Source organism: Bombina bombina, chromosome 11 (genome assembly GCF_027579735.1).
Source record: "Bombina bombina isolate aBomBom1 chromosome 11, aBomBom1.pri, whole genome shotgun sequence".
Lineage (NCBI taxonomy): Eukaryota > Metazoa > Chordata > Amphibia > Anura > Bombinatoridae > Bombina > Bombina bombina.
In genome coordinates this window covers 82,624,943-82,641,749 of record NC_069509.1, presented here as the reverse complement: position 1 = coordinate 82,641,749, position 16,807 = coordinate 82,624,943, and the positions used below count along the sequence as shown (strand labels likewise).

At 40.9% G+C, this 16,807-nt stretch overlaps 1 protein-coding gene across 8 annotated transcripts in view; it reads left to right on the top strand.

The window, feature by feature from the left end:
- Positions 1 to 16,807, top strand: part of MPRIP (myosin phosphatase Rho interacting protein) — a 384,980-nt gene that overhangs the window by 224,864 nt on the left and 143,309 nt on the right. For all 8 annotated transcript variants that reach the window (XM_053694605.1, XM_053694610.1, XM_053694609.1 and 5 more), the window contains exon 5: positions 10,923 to 11,007. In XM_053694605.1, coding sequence (XP_053550580.1) covers positions 10,923 to 11,007 — 85 coding nt within the window. The remainder of the gene's footprint in view (positions 1 to 10,922; positions 11,008 to 16,807) is intronic.

Genomic DNA, 16,807 nt, shown 5'->3' with positions numbered 1-16,807 from the left:
TCATAGGGGGGATTTCAGCTCCCCTAAAAAGAAGGGTCGTTGGTACTTAGTGTTTTTTTCCGGATGATCCATTCTGTCAGCTTGGATGCTCGACTTAGATCTAGCCATCTTATGGTCCTTAAGATCGAGTTTCGTTTCCATCTGGTTTACATACGTTTGTTGCCTTGTGGGCTTGCTCTTTGGGATTACGGTTCTCCGGTTTGTGGGACTTATCCCTGGGTTCTGGTCGATTTTTCTTCGACACGTGCCTGGTTGTTTTTTCTCCCTCCCTTTGGGTGGTACCCAAGGGATATGTAGCTTAGTGGTTAGCCCCACTGCTCTTGAATCAGAAGGTTGTGGGTTTGAACCCAGGCAAAGCTCCTTTAAAGAGTAGTCTCTTGCTCCCTCTGGGGGAGGTGGATCCTTAGGGATTCTTCAGTTGTTGAAGATTGGTTCTCGTATGAGTTTTGGCTGATCGGCCTCTAGCGGTGTTGTGTTGGTCTACACCGTCTGGGTTGAGAAGGAGCGTGATGTTTTGTGTTCCTTCGGGTAGTGGCTGTGTTTCCCCTCTCACGCTTTTAGCATGGTCGTTTTTTCTCGATCGTTCTTCTGCTGCGGAAGTTCTTCCTAGCTTGTGAGGCATCCTCAGTCTATTGTGGATTGGGTGTGGGTCTTGGCTGTAGTAAGGGATGTTTCCTTCGCAATCCTGATCAGTGGTGATGCTCGTCCACGCTGTGTAGCGGTTTCTGCGTCTGCCGGTCCATGGGATCCTTTGTTCTCTCTGGTCATTTCCTGTTTTCTGTTGCCGTTTTTTTTCTACCCTGACATATGTTGATGTGAGTCTGGCGAGCGGATCTTGGTTGCCTTCTTGTAGGCCTGAGTTGGTCTTTCTGTCCTGTCTGGTTTTCCCTCTGGGAATTGTTAGTCGGGTTCCCGTTGTCGGTTTAAGGGGCTGTGACTGGGTTGTTGCCACTTAGAGTGGGATCCTCAGAGCCTGTGTCTCGGTTGCATCTACTCGTGGTAACTGTCCAGGTACTTTGGACTGTCTGTAGTTTTGCGTCCACGGAGTTGTTTTTTCGTTCCATGAGGTTGTTCCCGGTTTTCGGACGAAACGGGAATTTGTTTTCTGGGAATATGTTTTTTCGGTGGGTGCCTTCAATGGTCCGCCTCTTACCCTCCCGTCTTGGCATTCTGTGTACTCTTTGGCTTGGGTATAAATTTCCCATAAGTAATGAATGCGGCTGTGGACTCTTTCCCATTAGGAAGAAAAACATAAATTATGCTTACCTGATAATTTACTTTTCTTCCGTGGGAAAGAGTTCACAGCACCCGGCACGTTTTTGAGGCGTTGTTGTTGCTTCATCTTCTGGCACCTTTTCACCTTGATGCTTCTTCCACTGTTCCTTGTTCCTCGGTTGAATGACTGGAGGATAGGGGAAGTGGGAGGAGTATTTAAGCCTTTGGCTGGTGGGTCTTTGCCTCCTCCTGGTGGCCAGGTTCTTATTTCCTATAAGTAATGAATGCGGCTGTGGACTCTTTCCCACGGAAGAAAAGGAAATTATCAGGTAAGCATAATTTGTTTTTATCAACAATTTTGCTTTGTTCTCTTCATATTCTTAGTTGAAAGCTAATTCTAGGAGGTTCATATGCTAATTTCTTAGACTTTGAAGACTGCCTCTAATCTGAATTCATTTGACCACTAGAGGGCATTAGTTCATGTGTTTCATATAGATAACATTGAGCTCATGCACGTGAAGTTACCCTGGAGTGAGCACTTATTGGCTAAAATGCAAGTCTGTCAAAAAAACTGAAATAAGGGGGCAGTCAGCAGAGGCTTAGATTAAAGATAATCAGAGGTAAAAAGTGTATTTCTATAACTGTGTTGGTTCTGCAAAACTGGGGAATGGGTAATAACGGGATTATCTTTCTTTTTAAACAACAAAAATTCTGTTGACTGTCCCTTTTCAAAGCTCATGTGCTCATACCCTCAACATAAGAAATGCACTACTGGGAGATAGTTGCTGATTGGTGGCTTTACATATATGCCTCTTGCCTTTGGCTCACTTGATGTGTTCAGCTAACCCCCAGTAGTGCAATGATGCTCCTTCAACAAAGGATACCAAGAAAACAAAGAAAATTTGATAATATAACTAAATTGGAAATTGTATGCTCCATCTCACTGGTTTTCAAACCTGTACTCTGGTCTCCCTAACAGGCCACATTTTGAGGATATCTGAACTGGAGCTCAGGTGAAACAATCAGCTGATTAGTAAACATGGTTATTTTACCTGCTCTCGTACAGGGTAATCCTGAAAACCTGGACTGTTGGGGAGGTTTGAAAACCAGTGCTCTATCTGAATCATGGTATTGCATCCCTTTAAGTATTTTCTGTGCACTTAGGTTACATATCAATCTGGGCCTATGGCAGTGAAATAGCATCAAGGATAAAGATACCTTTTTTTTTTTTTTTTTTTTTTAAAAACGTTCCCTTGTAGTATATAGCCACAGACTGTGTTCCATTAATTGCAATCAATAAATACTGCATTTATCTTATATATATTTTTATATATATATATATATATATATATATATATATATATATATATATATATATATATATATATATATCTTCACCTATTCACTCTACTTTCTTTGCTCTTCTTGCTTTTTAATTTTCTCTTATTTTCCCTGTTGTGACCTTTTCTCTCTTTCCGTTTAAACTCATCCATTTCCCTGTTGTAGTAACTCTAGTCGCGCCCCCCCCCCCCCTTTATCCTTTCGGTTTGTTTTTTAAACGCTTCGCCAAGCATTGTATAAATACAGCAGTGCTCTCTTTGCACAGTCTATTTTCCCAAGTAAGTATCTCTCTCTGCAGCTGAAGGGACAATTTATTTTTTTATTTATTTTTTCTTTTTAATTTTTTGCAATATTTTAAATACGTACTTAAATAGAATTAGATTTAGTTATTTTTAAAATACATATCTTTGTGGAATAAAACTAAATTCTATATATTTTTTTTTAAAGTATATATGTTCAGTGACAGAACAAAATGTACATTTTACATATATTTTTATTTAAATACCTATTTTTCCTTGCTGGAATAAAACCTTTAAGACCTATTTAATGGGTACACACCTGGCTGATTTTACTGGCCATTTGGCTAAAATGTAAGCCAATATCAAGTTCAAATGAGCTAATAATTCAATGTTTGTTTTATTAGATATTAAATCAATGTATGTTAAATTATGCAATGAATTTATACTTTTGATAGCTTAGGTAACATTTATAAAAAACATAAAATATTTCAAATTACTACACTGCCCCCACCTGGCTACTTCATAATGCCACCCAGCTGGCACAATTTTCTGTGGAGGACACTGCTACAGTTTTCTCCAACATAGGTGTGTCCGGTCCACGGCGTCATCCTTACTTGTGGGATATTCTCTTCCCCAACAGGAAATGGCAAAGAGCCCAGCAAAGCTGGTCACATGATCCCTCCTAGGCTCCGCCTACCCCAGTCATTCTCTTTGCCGTTGCACAGGCAACATCTCCACGGAGATGGCTAAGAGTTTTTTGGTGTTTAAATCTGAAGGGGCCAGGAGGGAGGTTTTGTCTGAGGGAGAAATTTCAGATTCAGGAAAAATTTCTCAACAAGCTGAACCTGATGTTGTAACATTTAAATTTAAATTAGAACATCTCCGCGCACTGCTTAAGGAGGTATTATCTACTCTGGATGATTGTGACAATTTGGTCATTCCAGAGAAATTATGTAAGATGGACAAGTTCCTAGAGGTTCTGGTGCCCCCGATGTTTTTCCTATACCCAAGCGGGTGGCGGACATAGTAAACAAGGAATGGGAAAGGCCCGGCATACCTTTTGTGCCTCCCCCTATATTTAAGAAATTATTTCCTATAGTCGACCCCAGAAAGGACTTATGGCAGACAGTCCCTAAGGTCGAGGGGGCGGTCTCTACTCTAAACAAACGCACTACTATTCCCATAGAAGATAGTTGTGCTTTTAAAGATCCTATGGATAAAAAATTAGAGGGTTTGCTTAAAAGAATGTTTGTTCAGCAAGGTTACCTTCTTCAACCAATTTCATGCATTGTTCCTGTCACTACGGCAGCGTGTTTCTGGTTCGAAGAACTAGAAAAGTCGCTCGATAAGGAATCTTCGTATGAGGAGATTATGGACAGAGTTCATGCACTTAAATTGGCTAACTCTTTTATTCTAGATGCCGCTTTGCAATTAGCGAGATTAGCGGCGAAAAATTCAGGGTTTGCTATTGTGGCGCGCAGAGCGCTCTGGCTAAAGTCTTGGTCAGCGGATGTGTCTTCCAAGACAAAATTGCTTAACATCCCTTTCAAGGGCAAAACACTGTTTGGTCCTGATTTGAAAGAGATTATTTCAGACATCACCGGAGGAAAGGGCCACGCCCTTCCTCAGGATAGGTCTTTTAAGGCTAGAAATAAGCCTAATTTTCGTCCCTTTCGCAGAAACGGACCAGCCTCTACTTCTACATCCTCTAAGCAAGAGGGTAATACTTCTCAACCCAAACCAGCCTGGAGACCGATGCAAGGCTGGAACAAGGGTAAGCAGGCCAAGAAGCCTACCACTGCTACCAAAACAGCATGAAGGGATGGCCCCCGATCCGGGACCGGATCTGGTGGGGGGCAGACTTTCTCTCTTTGCTCAGGCCTGGGCAAGAGATGTTCAGGATCCTTGGGCACTAGAAATAGTTTCTCAAGGTTATCTCCTGGAATTCAAGAAACTACCCCCAAGGGGAAGGTTCCACAGGTCTCAATTATCTTCAAACCAAATAAAAAGACAGCCATTCTTACATTGTGTAGAAGACCTGTTAAGGATGGGAGTAATTCATCCAGTTCCAATAAGAGAACAAGGGATGGGATTTTACTCCAACCTGTTCATAGTTCCCAAAAAAGAGGGAACGTTCAGACCAATTCTAGATCTCAAGATCCTAAACAAATTTCTCAGGGTTCCATCATTCAAAATGGAAACCATTCGAACGATCCTTTTCTACCATCCAGGAAGGTCAATTTATGACTACGGTGGATTTAAAGGATGCGTACCTCCATATTCTTATCCACAAGGAACATCATCAGTTCCTAAGGTTCGCTTTTCTGGACAAGCATTACCAGTTTGTGGCACTTCCTTTCGGATTAGCCACTGCTCCGAGAATTTTCACAAAGGTACTAGGGTCCCTTCTAGCGGTTCTAAGACCAAGGGGCATTGCAGTAGTACCGTACTTGGACGACATCCTGATTCAAGCGTCGTCTCTGTCAAAAGCAAAGGCTCATACGGACATCGTCCTAGCCTTTCTCAGATCTCACGGATGGAAAGTAAACATAGAAAAAAGCTCTCTTTCCCCGTCAACAAGAGTTCCCTTCTTGGGAACAATAATAGACTCCTTAGAAATGAGAATTTTTCTGACAGAGGTCAGAAAATCAAAACTTCTAAGCTCTTGTCAAGTTCTTCATTCTGTTCTTCGTCCTTCCATAGCGCAGTGCATGGAAGTAATAGGATTGATGGTTGCAGCAATGGACATAGTTCCTTTTGCACGAATTCATCTAAGACCATTACAACTGTGCATGCTCAGACAGTGGAATGGGGATTATACAGACTTGTCTCCGACGATTCAAGTAGATCTAAAGACCAGAGATTCACTCCGTTGGTGGCTGATCCTGGACAACCTGTCAAAGGGAATGAGCTTCCGCAGACCAGAGTGGGTCATTGTCACGACTGACGCCAGTCTGGTGGGCTGGGGCGCGGTCTGGGAACCCCTGAAAGCTCAGGGTCTATGGTCCCGGGAAGAATCTCTTCTCCCGATAAACATTCTGGAACTAAGAGCGATATTCAATGCTCTCAAAGCTTGGCCTCATCTAGCAAAGGCCAAATTCATAAGGTTTCAATCAGACAACATGACGACAGTTGCATATATCAACCATCAGGGGGGAACAAGGAGTTCCCTGGCGATGGAGGAAGTGACCAAGATAATTCAATGGGCGGAGGATCACTCCTGCCACTTGTCTGCAATCCACATCCCAGGGGTGGAAAATTGGGAAGCGGATTTTCTGAGTCGTCAGACATTCCATCCGGGGGAGTGGGAACTCCACCCGGAGATCTTTGCCCAAATAACTCAATTATGGGGCATTCCAGACATGGATCTGATGGCGTCTCGTCAGAACTTCAAGGTTCCTTGTTACGGGTCCAGATCCAGGGATCCCAAGGCGACTCTAGTAGATGCACTGGTAGCACCTTGGACCTTCAACCTAGCTTATGTTTTCCCACCGTTTCCTCTCATTCCCAGGCTGGTAGCCAGGATCAACCAGGAGAGGGCTTCGGTGATCTTGATAGCTCCTGCGTGGCCACGCAGGACTTGGTATGCAGACCTGGTGAATATGTCATCGGCTCCACCATGGAAGCTACCTTTGAGACAGGACCTTCTTGTTCAAGGTCCATTCGAACATCCGAATCTGGTTTCTCTCCAACTGACTGCTTGGAGATTGAACGCTTGATTTTATCAAAGCGTGGGTTTTCAGATTCTGTAATAGATACTCTGATTCAGGCTAGAAAGCCTGTAACTAGAAAAATTTACCATAAGATATGGAAAAAATATATCTATTGGTGTGAATCTAAAGGATTCCCATGGAACAAGATAAAATTCCTAGGATTTTATCCTTTCTACAAGAGGGTTTGGAGAAGGGATTATCTGCAAGTTCTCTGAAGGGACAGATTTCTGCGTTATCTGTTTTACTTCACAAAAGGCTGGCAGCTGTGCCAGACGTTCAAGCGTTTGTTCAGACTCTGGTTAGAATCAAGCCTGTTTACAGACCTTTGACTCCTCCCTGGAGTCTTAATCTAGTTCTTTCAGTTCTTCAAGGGGTTCCGTTTAAACCCTTACATTCCGTAGATATTAAGTTATTATCTTGGAAAGTTTTATTTTTGGCTGCAATTTCTTCTGCTAGAAGAGTTTCTGAGTTATCTGCTCTGCAGTGTTCTCCGCCCTATCTGGTGTTCCATGCAGATAAGGTGGTTTTGCGTACTAAGCCTGGTTTTCTTCCGAAAGTTGTTTCCAACAAGAATATTAACCAGGAGATAGTTGTACCTTCTTTGTGCCCGAATCCAGTTTCAAAGAAGGAACGTTTGTTACACAATTTGGACGTAGTCCGTGCTCTAAAATTCTATTTAGAGGCCACTAAAGATTTCAGACAAACTTCTTCTTTGTTTGTTGTTTATTCTGGTAAAAGGAGAGGTCAAAAAGCAACTTCTACCTCTCTTTCTTTTTGGCTTAAAAGCATTATCCGTTTGGCTTATGAGACTGCCGGACGGCAGCCTCCTGAAAGAATCACAGCTCACTCCACTAGGGCTGTGGCTTCCACATGGGCCTTCAAGAACAAGGCTTCTGTTGACCAGATATGTAAGGCAGCGACTTGGTCTTCACTGCACACTTTTGCCAAATTTTACAAATTTGATACTTTTGCTTCTTCAGAGGCTATTTTTGGGAGAAAGGTTTTGCAAGCCGTGGTGCCTTCCATTTAGGTGACCTGATTTGCTCCCTCCCTTCATCCGTGTCCTAAAGCTTTGGTATTGGTTCCCACAAGTAAGGATGACGCCGTGGACCGGACACACCTATGTTGGAGAAAACAGAATTTATGCTTACCTGATAAATTACTTTCTCCAACGGTGTGTCCGGTCCACGGCCCGCCCTGGTTTTTTTAATCGGGTCTGATGAATTATTTTCTCTAACTACAGTCACCACGGTATCATATGGTTTCTCCTATGCATATTTCCTCCTGTACGTCGGTCGAATGACTGGGGTAGGCGGAGCCTAGGAGGGATCATGTGACCAGCTTTGCTGGGCTCTTTGCCATTTCCTGTTGGGGAAGAGAATATCCCACAAGTAAGGATGACGCCGTGGACCGGACACACCGTTGGAGAAAGTAATTTATCAGGTAAGCATAAATTCTGTTTTGTTATTAAAGGGATATAAAACTCAAAAAAAATTTCCTGTCATGATTCATATAGAGCATGCAGTTTTAAACAAATTTATTATTTACTTCTATTACCAATTTTTCTTGCTATCATTTGTTGAAAAGCAGGGATGTAATCTCTGGAGCTCTAGGTGGCAGCAGTTTGGCAAGAATGGTATCCATTTGCAAGAGCACTAGATGGCAGCAATATTTACTGCTATGTTGTGCTCCAGATGCCTATCTAGTTATGTCTTCAACACAGAATATCATGGGAAATTTGATAAAATTTAAACTGCTTTAACTGGAATTTTTTAATGCAAAAAAAATTCTCTGCAGGTCCTGTGCTGTGCACAGTACCTGCAGAGCACGCAGCAGTCTTCAATTCTGCATTTTGCTCATGACCTTGACTTGGAAGACAAGTCCCTTCCACGTTTCTGCCTTCCCTTCATCCAGCTCCACCCACTAATGCTTAACTCCACCCACAACCTAATAGCTCCACCCACACAATGTTTAGCTCTATCCCTGAAGCACCAAAGCTCTGTTCACAGAAGAAAATATCTTATTAAAGTGTAGAGGCAAACCTGTGGAAAAAAAAGCACAAAATAAGGTCACCTGCTATACAAAAATCACAGATTTGGCAGAAGTAGCATGTACGCGACATTTCCCCAGAGCCGTTTACTGTTAGGAAGGCTGGGTATTTTTTTTTTTACAATTTGGGCAGCTGTATAGTCTTGAATAGCTGTTCAAAAACTAAGCAGAAGTGTTTACATCTTCAATTTTAAGCTAGAGCTAAAAACAGTGTACACACAATATATCTACATTTGTTTTATAGAGCAGATTCTTCATCTGAGCACCTGGCAACCATTATTAAAGGGACACAAAAACCACATTTTTTTCTTTTATTATTCAGATAGAGCATGCAGTTTTAAGCAACTTTCTAATTTACTCCTATTTCTAATTTTTTCTTCTGTCTCTTGCTATCTTTAATTGAAAAAGCATGAATGTAAGCATAGGAGCCGGCCCGTTTTTTGGTTCAGCACCTGGGTAGCGCTTGCAGAGTCCTGAACTAAAAATGGGCCGGCTCTTATGCTTACATTCCTGCTTTTTCAAATACAGATTGCAAGAGGACAAAGTAAATTTGATAATTGGAGTAAATTAGAAAGTTGTTTAAAATTGCATGTTCTATCTGAATCATGAAAGAGAAAAAATGTGGGTTTTATGTCCCTTTAAAGGGGCCTGTTTTTTTTTTTTTTGCTTTTAAATAGAAATTCAAATTTACATGTGGTTTGTAATTTAAAGATGAGTATCGTAGTAAAATGTGTTCACTCACGTGGAATAGGTTTTTGAATCTCACTATTAACGATGCAACACAGTGCGAAAGAAGATGCTTTTGTTAGATCATTTTATTATTGCACTTTTTCTTGTATATAGCAATGTGTTTATCCCCTGCAGAGGGGTTAAAGGGATAGGAAAACAAACATTTTTTTTATTTGTGATTCAGAAAGAACATACAATTTTAAACAACTTTTCCAATTTACTTTTATTATCGAAATTGGGTTTCCTCTCCCTTTAATGTAAGTATCAGAGCATCAATTCACTACTGGGAGCTAGCAGAGCACATCTGGTAAGCCAATATGAATATAGTTATCAATCACCAGCTAGCATTTCTGCTCCGGAGCCTACCTAGGTATGTGTTTGCAGCGAAGATAACCAGAAAACAAAGTACATTTATCAAAATAAAAAGGTGTAATGACTACAACCTGATTACTACTGCTTGTTTTAAGATGCATGAATCAAAATAACCCATAAGGATGATTACACTGGTGTCGCCAGACTTAATAAAAATAGGGAGATAAATAAGGATGTGAAAGAAGAAATTTTCCTTGACAAAATGTAGGTTCTGTTTTGGTTGAATGTTTATGCCCTGGGGATTCATTTAGAAGATGAAATTGTAATTAGCTGGTTCATTCCATGACAGCATTGCACAGACCTCTAATTAGAGTAATTGCAGTTTACAGGAAAATAACTTTGTAAAACTGTTTAACACTTGGCTCCTTTGCCATAAAAATCTCCGGTCTTGCCTTTTGCTCTTCTGAGCATCTGCTTAATCAAAATTAAATTCTTCCATTGTTCTCTCTCTCCACACTCCCTTTTTCTGTCCTCTCTGCCAACTTTCCACTATTTTATCTGACCCTACCACCACCCTTTTCTTTGTCACTCCCTTCTTCCTCTTTCCTCATCTTTTCTCTCCACCTTCCACTCATCCATTATTCTGTGCCTCCCTCCATTTTTCTTCTAGCCCTCCATCTTATTTTCCCACCTTCCTCCGGGCCACCCTTTCCTCTGTCCCTCCGGGCCACCCTTTCCTCTGTCCCTCCGGGCCACCCTTTCCTCTGTCCCTCCGGGCCACCCTTTCCTCTGTCCCTCCGGGCCACCCTTTCCTCTGTCCCTCCGGGCTCCTCTTCTCCTTCCCTCTTCTGTCGCTGTCCTTCCCTTTCCACTGTACTTCTTGCTTTTGTCTCCTCCTCTCTTCTATTTTGGAAAAAAAGTGAATTAATCCATAGATCCCATAATTTTATATTAGAAACCACCAGTCAAAAAGTATGTAACCGGCACCCTCATCTGGGTGTGTAAACCAAATGAGTCACTGCAAAGACACCAAAGTTGAAAAAAATCGGTACTGCTAAAATTAAAAATTCTTTACTCAAAATCGGGGAGTAACAAGCGAAAGACTATGCTTAAGGTGCAAGGCCGAAATATAGTCTTTGCTTTTTTAACTGCTGTTTCCGGCGAGCTTGAAGGCTCGCGTGGAAACGGGCATCAAGCTCCATTCAGAGCTTGATAATTCGGCCCCCCTGTATAGACATATGCAGAGACCTTTGTGTCAACCATTTTTGTCATATATATGTAATGTCAGTTTCTTATCAGATGTTTTTTTTATTATTTTCTTTAGATGGCTAGAGATGCTGGTTGTTTATCCTAGAACCAACAAGCAAAATCAGAAGAAAAAAAGGAAGGTGGAACCTCCCACACCACAGGTAGTGTCAGTATGTCATTAACAAGAGTGTGTCTGCCACGCCCCTGAGGAACTGTTTTTCTTCCCTTATTAAAGTGATGAAATTGAGAGATTTGCTTTTGCATTATTAAAGCTCAATCTCAATATGTATCTATGGTTCTTAATGTATTGAGCAATTATTTATGTATTAAAAAAAAGTTATGAGTACTACGTTGCATGATTACACAACAAAGTGTTTATATTAAGCAAAATACACATGCACTTTAATTTTTTTCTTAGTTGATTCAAAATTGGTTAGATTAAAAAAAAATGTTGTTATAATAAATTTTAAATCTGTTCTGTGAACTGCTTGTTGTTATATTCTTATTGTCGGTGTGAGATTCTCTGATTCCTGAGAGGTGAGGGCATTTTGTGTCTAGCTGTCGGCATCCTGCAAGATGAGCTTGCTTTCTTTTTTTCTTCTACAAGATACGACGAGTCCGCAGATTTCATCCTTACTTGTGGGATATTATCCTCCTGCTAACAGGAAGTGGCAAAGAGCACCACAGCAGAGCTGTATATATAGCTCCTCCCTTCCCCTCCACCCCCAGTCATTCTCTTTGCCTGTGTTATACTAGGAAGAGGTAAAGTGAGGTGTTAGTTTTAGTTTCTTCAATCAAGAAGTTTTTTTTATTTTAAATGGTACTGGTGAGTACTATTTTCCTCAGGGGGATATGGAAGAAGATTTCTGCCCTGAGATTGATGATCTTAGCAGCTGTAACTAGGATCCATATTGGTTCCCACAAGACTTCTGAAGGTAATACAAGAGACATCTTCAGTGTGGAGAACGGTTTCATTCTACAAGCAGCATTGAGGTTTGTGCAGCCTTTTATTTCTGAGGAGACTTGGTATATCAGAACTGGCTGACGTTTATTTCCCTGCAAGGGAAGGGGTAAGCAGGACACCTGTAAAACAAAGGGTATTACTGAGTAACCTAGGCTTACTTTATTTTATATGACATATTGGGCAAGCATTATAATGGATAACCGCATTATAAAGGACACTGGGAGAGGCAGAAATATGCTTAACGTTTTTATGTTTATAAACAGTTGGGTAACATTTTGAGTGTGCTTAGGGTTTTTTTAGATCCACATGGCTTATACTCTGAACCGCTTCACCATGCGGTTGTTTAGGCCTAGACGCTCATCGGACATGATGGGCGGGGCTTAATTTCTCGCGCTCAGACGCGCACTTTACTCTGGCTGAGAAGGCAGCAGGCATTAGCTCCGGTTGAGCCTAGACTGGTGTTCTGTTAACCGGATCGTTGCAGAGTCATTTTGCAGTACCCTGGGGGCAGGTAGGCGCAGGGGTTATTTCTTTCATGTAATTAGCAAGAGTCCATGAGCTAGTGACGTATGGGATATACATTCCTACCAGGAGGGGCAAAGTTTCCCAAACCTTAAAATGCCTATAAATACACCCCTCACCACACCCACAATTCAGTTTTACAAACTTTGCCTCCGATGGAGGTGGTGAAGTAAGTTTGTGCTAGATTCTACGTTGATATGCGCTCCGCAGCAAGTTGGAGCCCGGTTTTCCTCTCAGCGTGCAGTGAATGTCAGAGGGATGTGAGGAGAGTATTGCCTATTTGAATGCAGTGATCTCCTTCTAAGGGGTCTATTTCATAGGTTCTCTGTTATCGGTCGTAGAGATTCATCTCTTACCTCCCTTTTCAGATCGACGATATACTCTTATATATACCATTACCTCTGCTGATTCTCGTTTCAGTACTGGTTTGGCTATCTGCTATATGTAGATGAGTGTCCTGGGGTAAGTAAGTCTTATTTTCTGTGACACTCCTAGCTATGGTTGGGCACTTTGTTTATAAAGTTCTAAATATATGTATTCAAACATTTATTTGCCTTGACTCAGAATGTTCAACTTTCCTTATTTTTCAGACAATCAGTTTCATATTTGGGATAATGCATTTTAATTTAACATTTTTTACCTTAAAATTTGACTTTTTCCCTGTGGGCTGTTAGGCTCGCGGGGGCTGAAAATGCTTCATTTTATTGCGTCATTCTTGGCGCAGACTTTTTTGGCGCAAAAATTCTATTTCCGTTTCCGGCGTCATACGTGTCGCCGGAAGTTGCGTCATTCTTTGACGTTATTTTGCGCCAAAAATGTCGGCGTTCCGGATGTGGCGTCATTTTTGGCGCCAAAAAGCATTTAGGCGCCAAATAATGTGGGCGTCTTATTTGGCGCGAAAAAATATGGGCGTCACTTTCGTCTCCACATTATTTAAGTCTCATTTTTTATTGCTTCTGGTTGCTAGAAGCTTGTTCTTTGGCATTTTTTCCCATTCCTGAAACTGTCATTTAAGGAATTTGATCAATTTTGCTTTATATGTTGTTTTTTTTTCTTTTACATATTGCAAGATGTTCCACGTTGCAACTGAGTCAGAAGATACTTCAGGAAAATCACTGCACAATGCTGGAGCTACCAAGCTAAGTGTATCTGCTATAAACTTTTGGTATCTGTTTCTCCAGCTGTTATTTGTATTGCATGTCATGTCAAACTTATTAATGCAGATAAAATTTCCTTTAGTACTGTTACATTACCTGTTGCTGTTCCGTCAACATCTAATTTTCAGAGTGTTCCTGATAACATAAGAGATTTTATTTTTTTAAATCCATTAAGAAGGCTATGTCTGTTATTTCTCCTTCTAGTATACATAAAAGTCTTTTAAAACTTCTCTTTTTTCAGATGAATTTTTAAATGAACATCATCATTCTGATACTGATAATGGTTCTTCTGGTTCTGAGGTTTCTGTCTCAGAGGTTGATGCTGATAAATCTTTGTATTTGTTCAAGATGGAATTTATTCGTTCTTTACTTAAAGAAGTGTTATTTGCATTAGAAATAGAGGATTCTGGTCCTCTTGATACTAAATGTAAACGTTTAAATAAGGTTTTTAAATCTCCTGTAGTTATTCCAGAAGTGTTTTATCTCCCTGATGCTATTTCTGAAGTAATTTCCAGGGAATGGAATAATTTGGGTAATTCATTTACTCCTTCTAGACGTTTAAGCAAATTATATCCTGTGCCATCTGACAGATTAGAGTTTTTTGGGACAAAAATCCCTAAGGTTTTGGGGCTGTCTCTACTCCTGCTAATGTACTACTATTCCTACGGCAGATAGTACTTCATTTAAGGATCCTTTAGATAGGAAAATTGAATCCTTTCTAAGAAAAGCTTACTTATGTTCAGGTAATCTTCTTAGACCTGCTATATTTTTAGCGGATGTTGCTGCAGCTTCAACTTTTTGGTTAGAAGCTTTGGCGCAACAAGTAACAGATCATAATTTTATAGCATTATTTTTATTCTATAACATGCTAATAATTTTATTGGTGATACCATCTTTTGATATCATTAGAGTTGATGTCAGGTATGTGTCTCTAGCTATTTTTAGCTAGAATAGCTTTATGGATTAAAACTTGGAATGCTGACATGTCTTCTAAGTCAACTTTGCTTTCCCTTTCTTTCCAGGGTAAATAATCATTTTCGTTCCTTTCCTCACAAGGAACAAAAGCCTGATCCTTCATCCTCAGGAGCGGTATCAGTTTGGAAACTATTTCCAGTTTGGAATATATCCAAGCCTTATAGAAACCTAAAGCCAGCTCCTAAGTACCTATGAAGGTGCGGCCCTTATTCCAGCTCAGCTGGTATGGGGCAGATTACGTTTTCTTCAAAGAAATTTGGATCAATTCCGTTCTTAATCTCTGGTTTCAGAAACATTGTTTCAGAAAGGTACAGAATTGGCTTCAAGTTAAGGCCTCCTGCTAAGAGATTATTTTCTTTCCCGTGTCCCAGTTAACACAGCAAAGGCTCAGCATTTCTGAAATGTGTTTCAGATCTAGAGTTGGCTGGAGTATTTATGCCAGTTCCAGTTCTGGAACAGGGGCTGGGGTTTTATTTTATCTCTTCATTGTACCAAAGAAGGTCAATTCCTTCAGACCAGTTCCGGATCTATCATTATTGAATCGTTATGTTAGGATACCAACATTCAAGATGGTTTCTGTAGGACTATCCTGCCTTTTGTTTAGCAAGGGCATTATATGTCTACAATAGATTTACAGGATGTGTATCTGCATATTCCGATTCATCCAGATCACTTTTAGTGTCTGAGATTCTCTTTTTAGACAAGCATTACCAGTTTTGTGGCTCTACCGTTTGGCTTAGCCTCAGTTCCAAGAATTTTTTTCAAAGGTTCTCGGTGCCCTTCTTTCTGTAATCAGAGAATAGGGTTTTGGTATTTCCTTATTTGGACGATATCTTGGTATTTGTTATTAGTCTTGGTATTTGGTATTAGTCTTCTCATTTTCGAAGAATCTCATACGAATCGATTTGTGTTGTTTCTTCAAGTTCATGGTTGGAGGATCAATTTACCAATCAGTTCATTGATTCCTCAGACAAGGGTAACCTTTTTAGGTTTCTAGATAAATTCAGTGTCTATGACTCTGTCCTTGTCAGACAAGAGAAGTTTAACATTGATATCAGCTTGTCAAAACCTTCAGTCACAATCATTCCCTTTGGTAGCCTTATGCATGGAAATGTTGGGTCTTAGGACTGCCGCATCAGATGCGATCTCCTTTGCTCGTTTTCACATGCGACCTCTTCAGCTCTGTATGCTGAACCAATGGTGCAGGGATTACTCAAAGATATCTCAATTAATATCTTTAAACCGATTTTACAACACTCTCTGACATGGTGGACAGATCACCATCGTTTAGTTCAGGGGGCTTCTTTGTTCTTCCGACCTGGACTATAATCTCAACAGATGCAAGTCTTACAGGTTGGGGAGCTGTGTGGGGGTATCTGACGGCACAAGGGGTTTGGGAATCTCAGGAGGTGAGATTTCCGATCAATATTTTGGAACTCCGTGCAATTTTCAGAGCTCTTCAGTCTTGGCCTCTTCTGAAGAGAGAGTTGTTCATTTGTTTCCAGATAGACAATGTCACAACTGTGGCATACATCAATCATCAAGGAGGGACTCACAGTCCTCTGGCTATGAAAGAAGTATCTCGAATTTTGGTTTGGACGGAATCCAGCTCCTGTCTAATCTCTTCGGTTCATATCCCAGGTATGGACAATTGGAAAGCGGATTATCTCAGTCGTCAAACGTTGCATCCGGGCGAATGGTCTCTTCACCCAGAGGTATTTCTTCAGATTGTTCAAATGTGGGAACTTCCAGAAATAGATCTGATGGCTTCTCATCTAAACAAGAAACTTCCCAGGTATCTGTCCAGATCCCGGGATCCTCAGGCGGAGGCAGTGGATGCATTATCACTTCCTTGGAAGTATCATCCTCCCTATATCTTTCCGCCTCTAGTTCTTCTTCCAAGAGTAACCTCCAAGATTCTGAAGGAATGCTCGTTTGTTCTGCTGGTAGCTCCGGCATGGCCTCACAGGTTTTGGTATGCGGATCTTGTCTGGATGGCCTCTTGCCAACCGTGGACTCTTCCGTTAAGACCAGACCTTTTTGTCTCAAGGTCCTTTTTTCCATCAGGATCTGAAATCCTTAAATTTAAAGGTATGGAGATTGAACGCTTGATTCTTGGTCAAAGAGGTTTCTCTGACTCTGTGATTAATACTATGTTACAGGCTCGTAAATCTGTATCCAGAGAGATATATTATAGAGTCTGGAAGACTTATATTTCTTGGTGTCTTCTCATCATTTTTCTTGGCATTCTTTTAGAATACCGAGAATGTTACAGTTTCTTCAGGATGGTTTAGATAAGGGTTTGTCCGCAAGTTCCTTGAAAGGTCAAATCTCTGCTCTTTC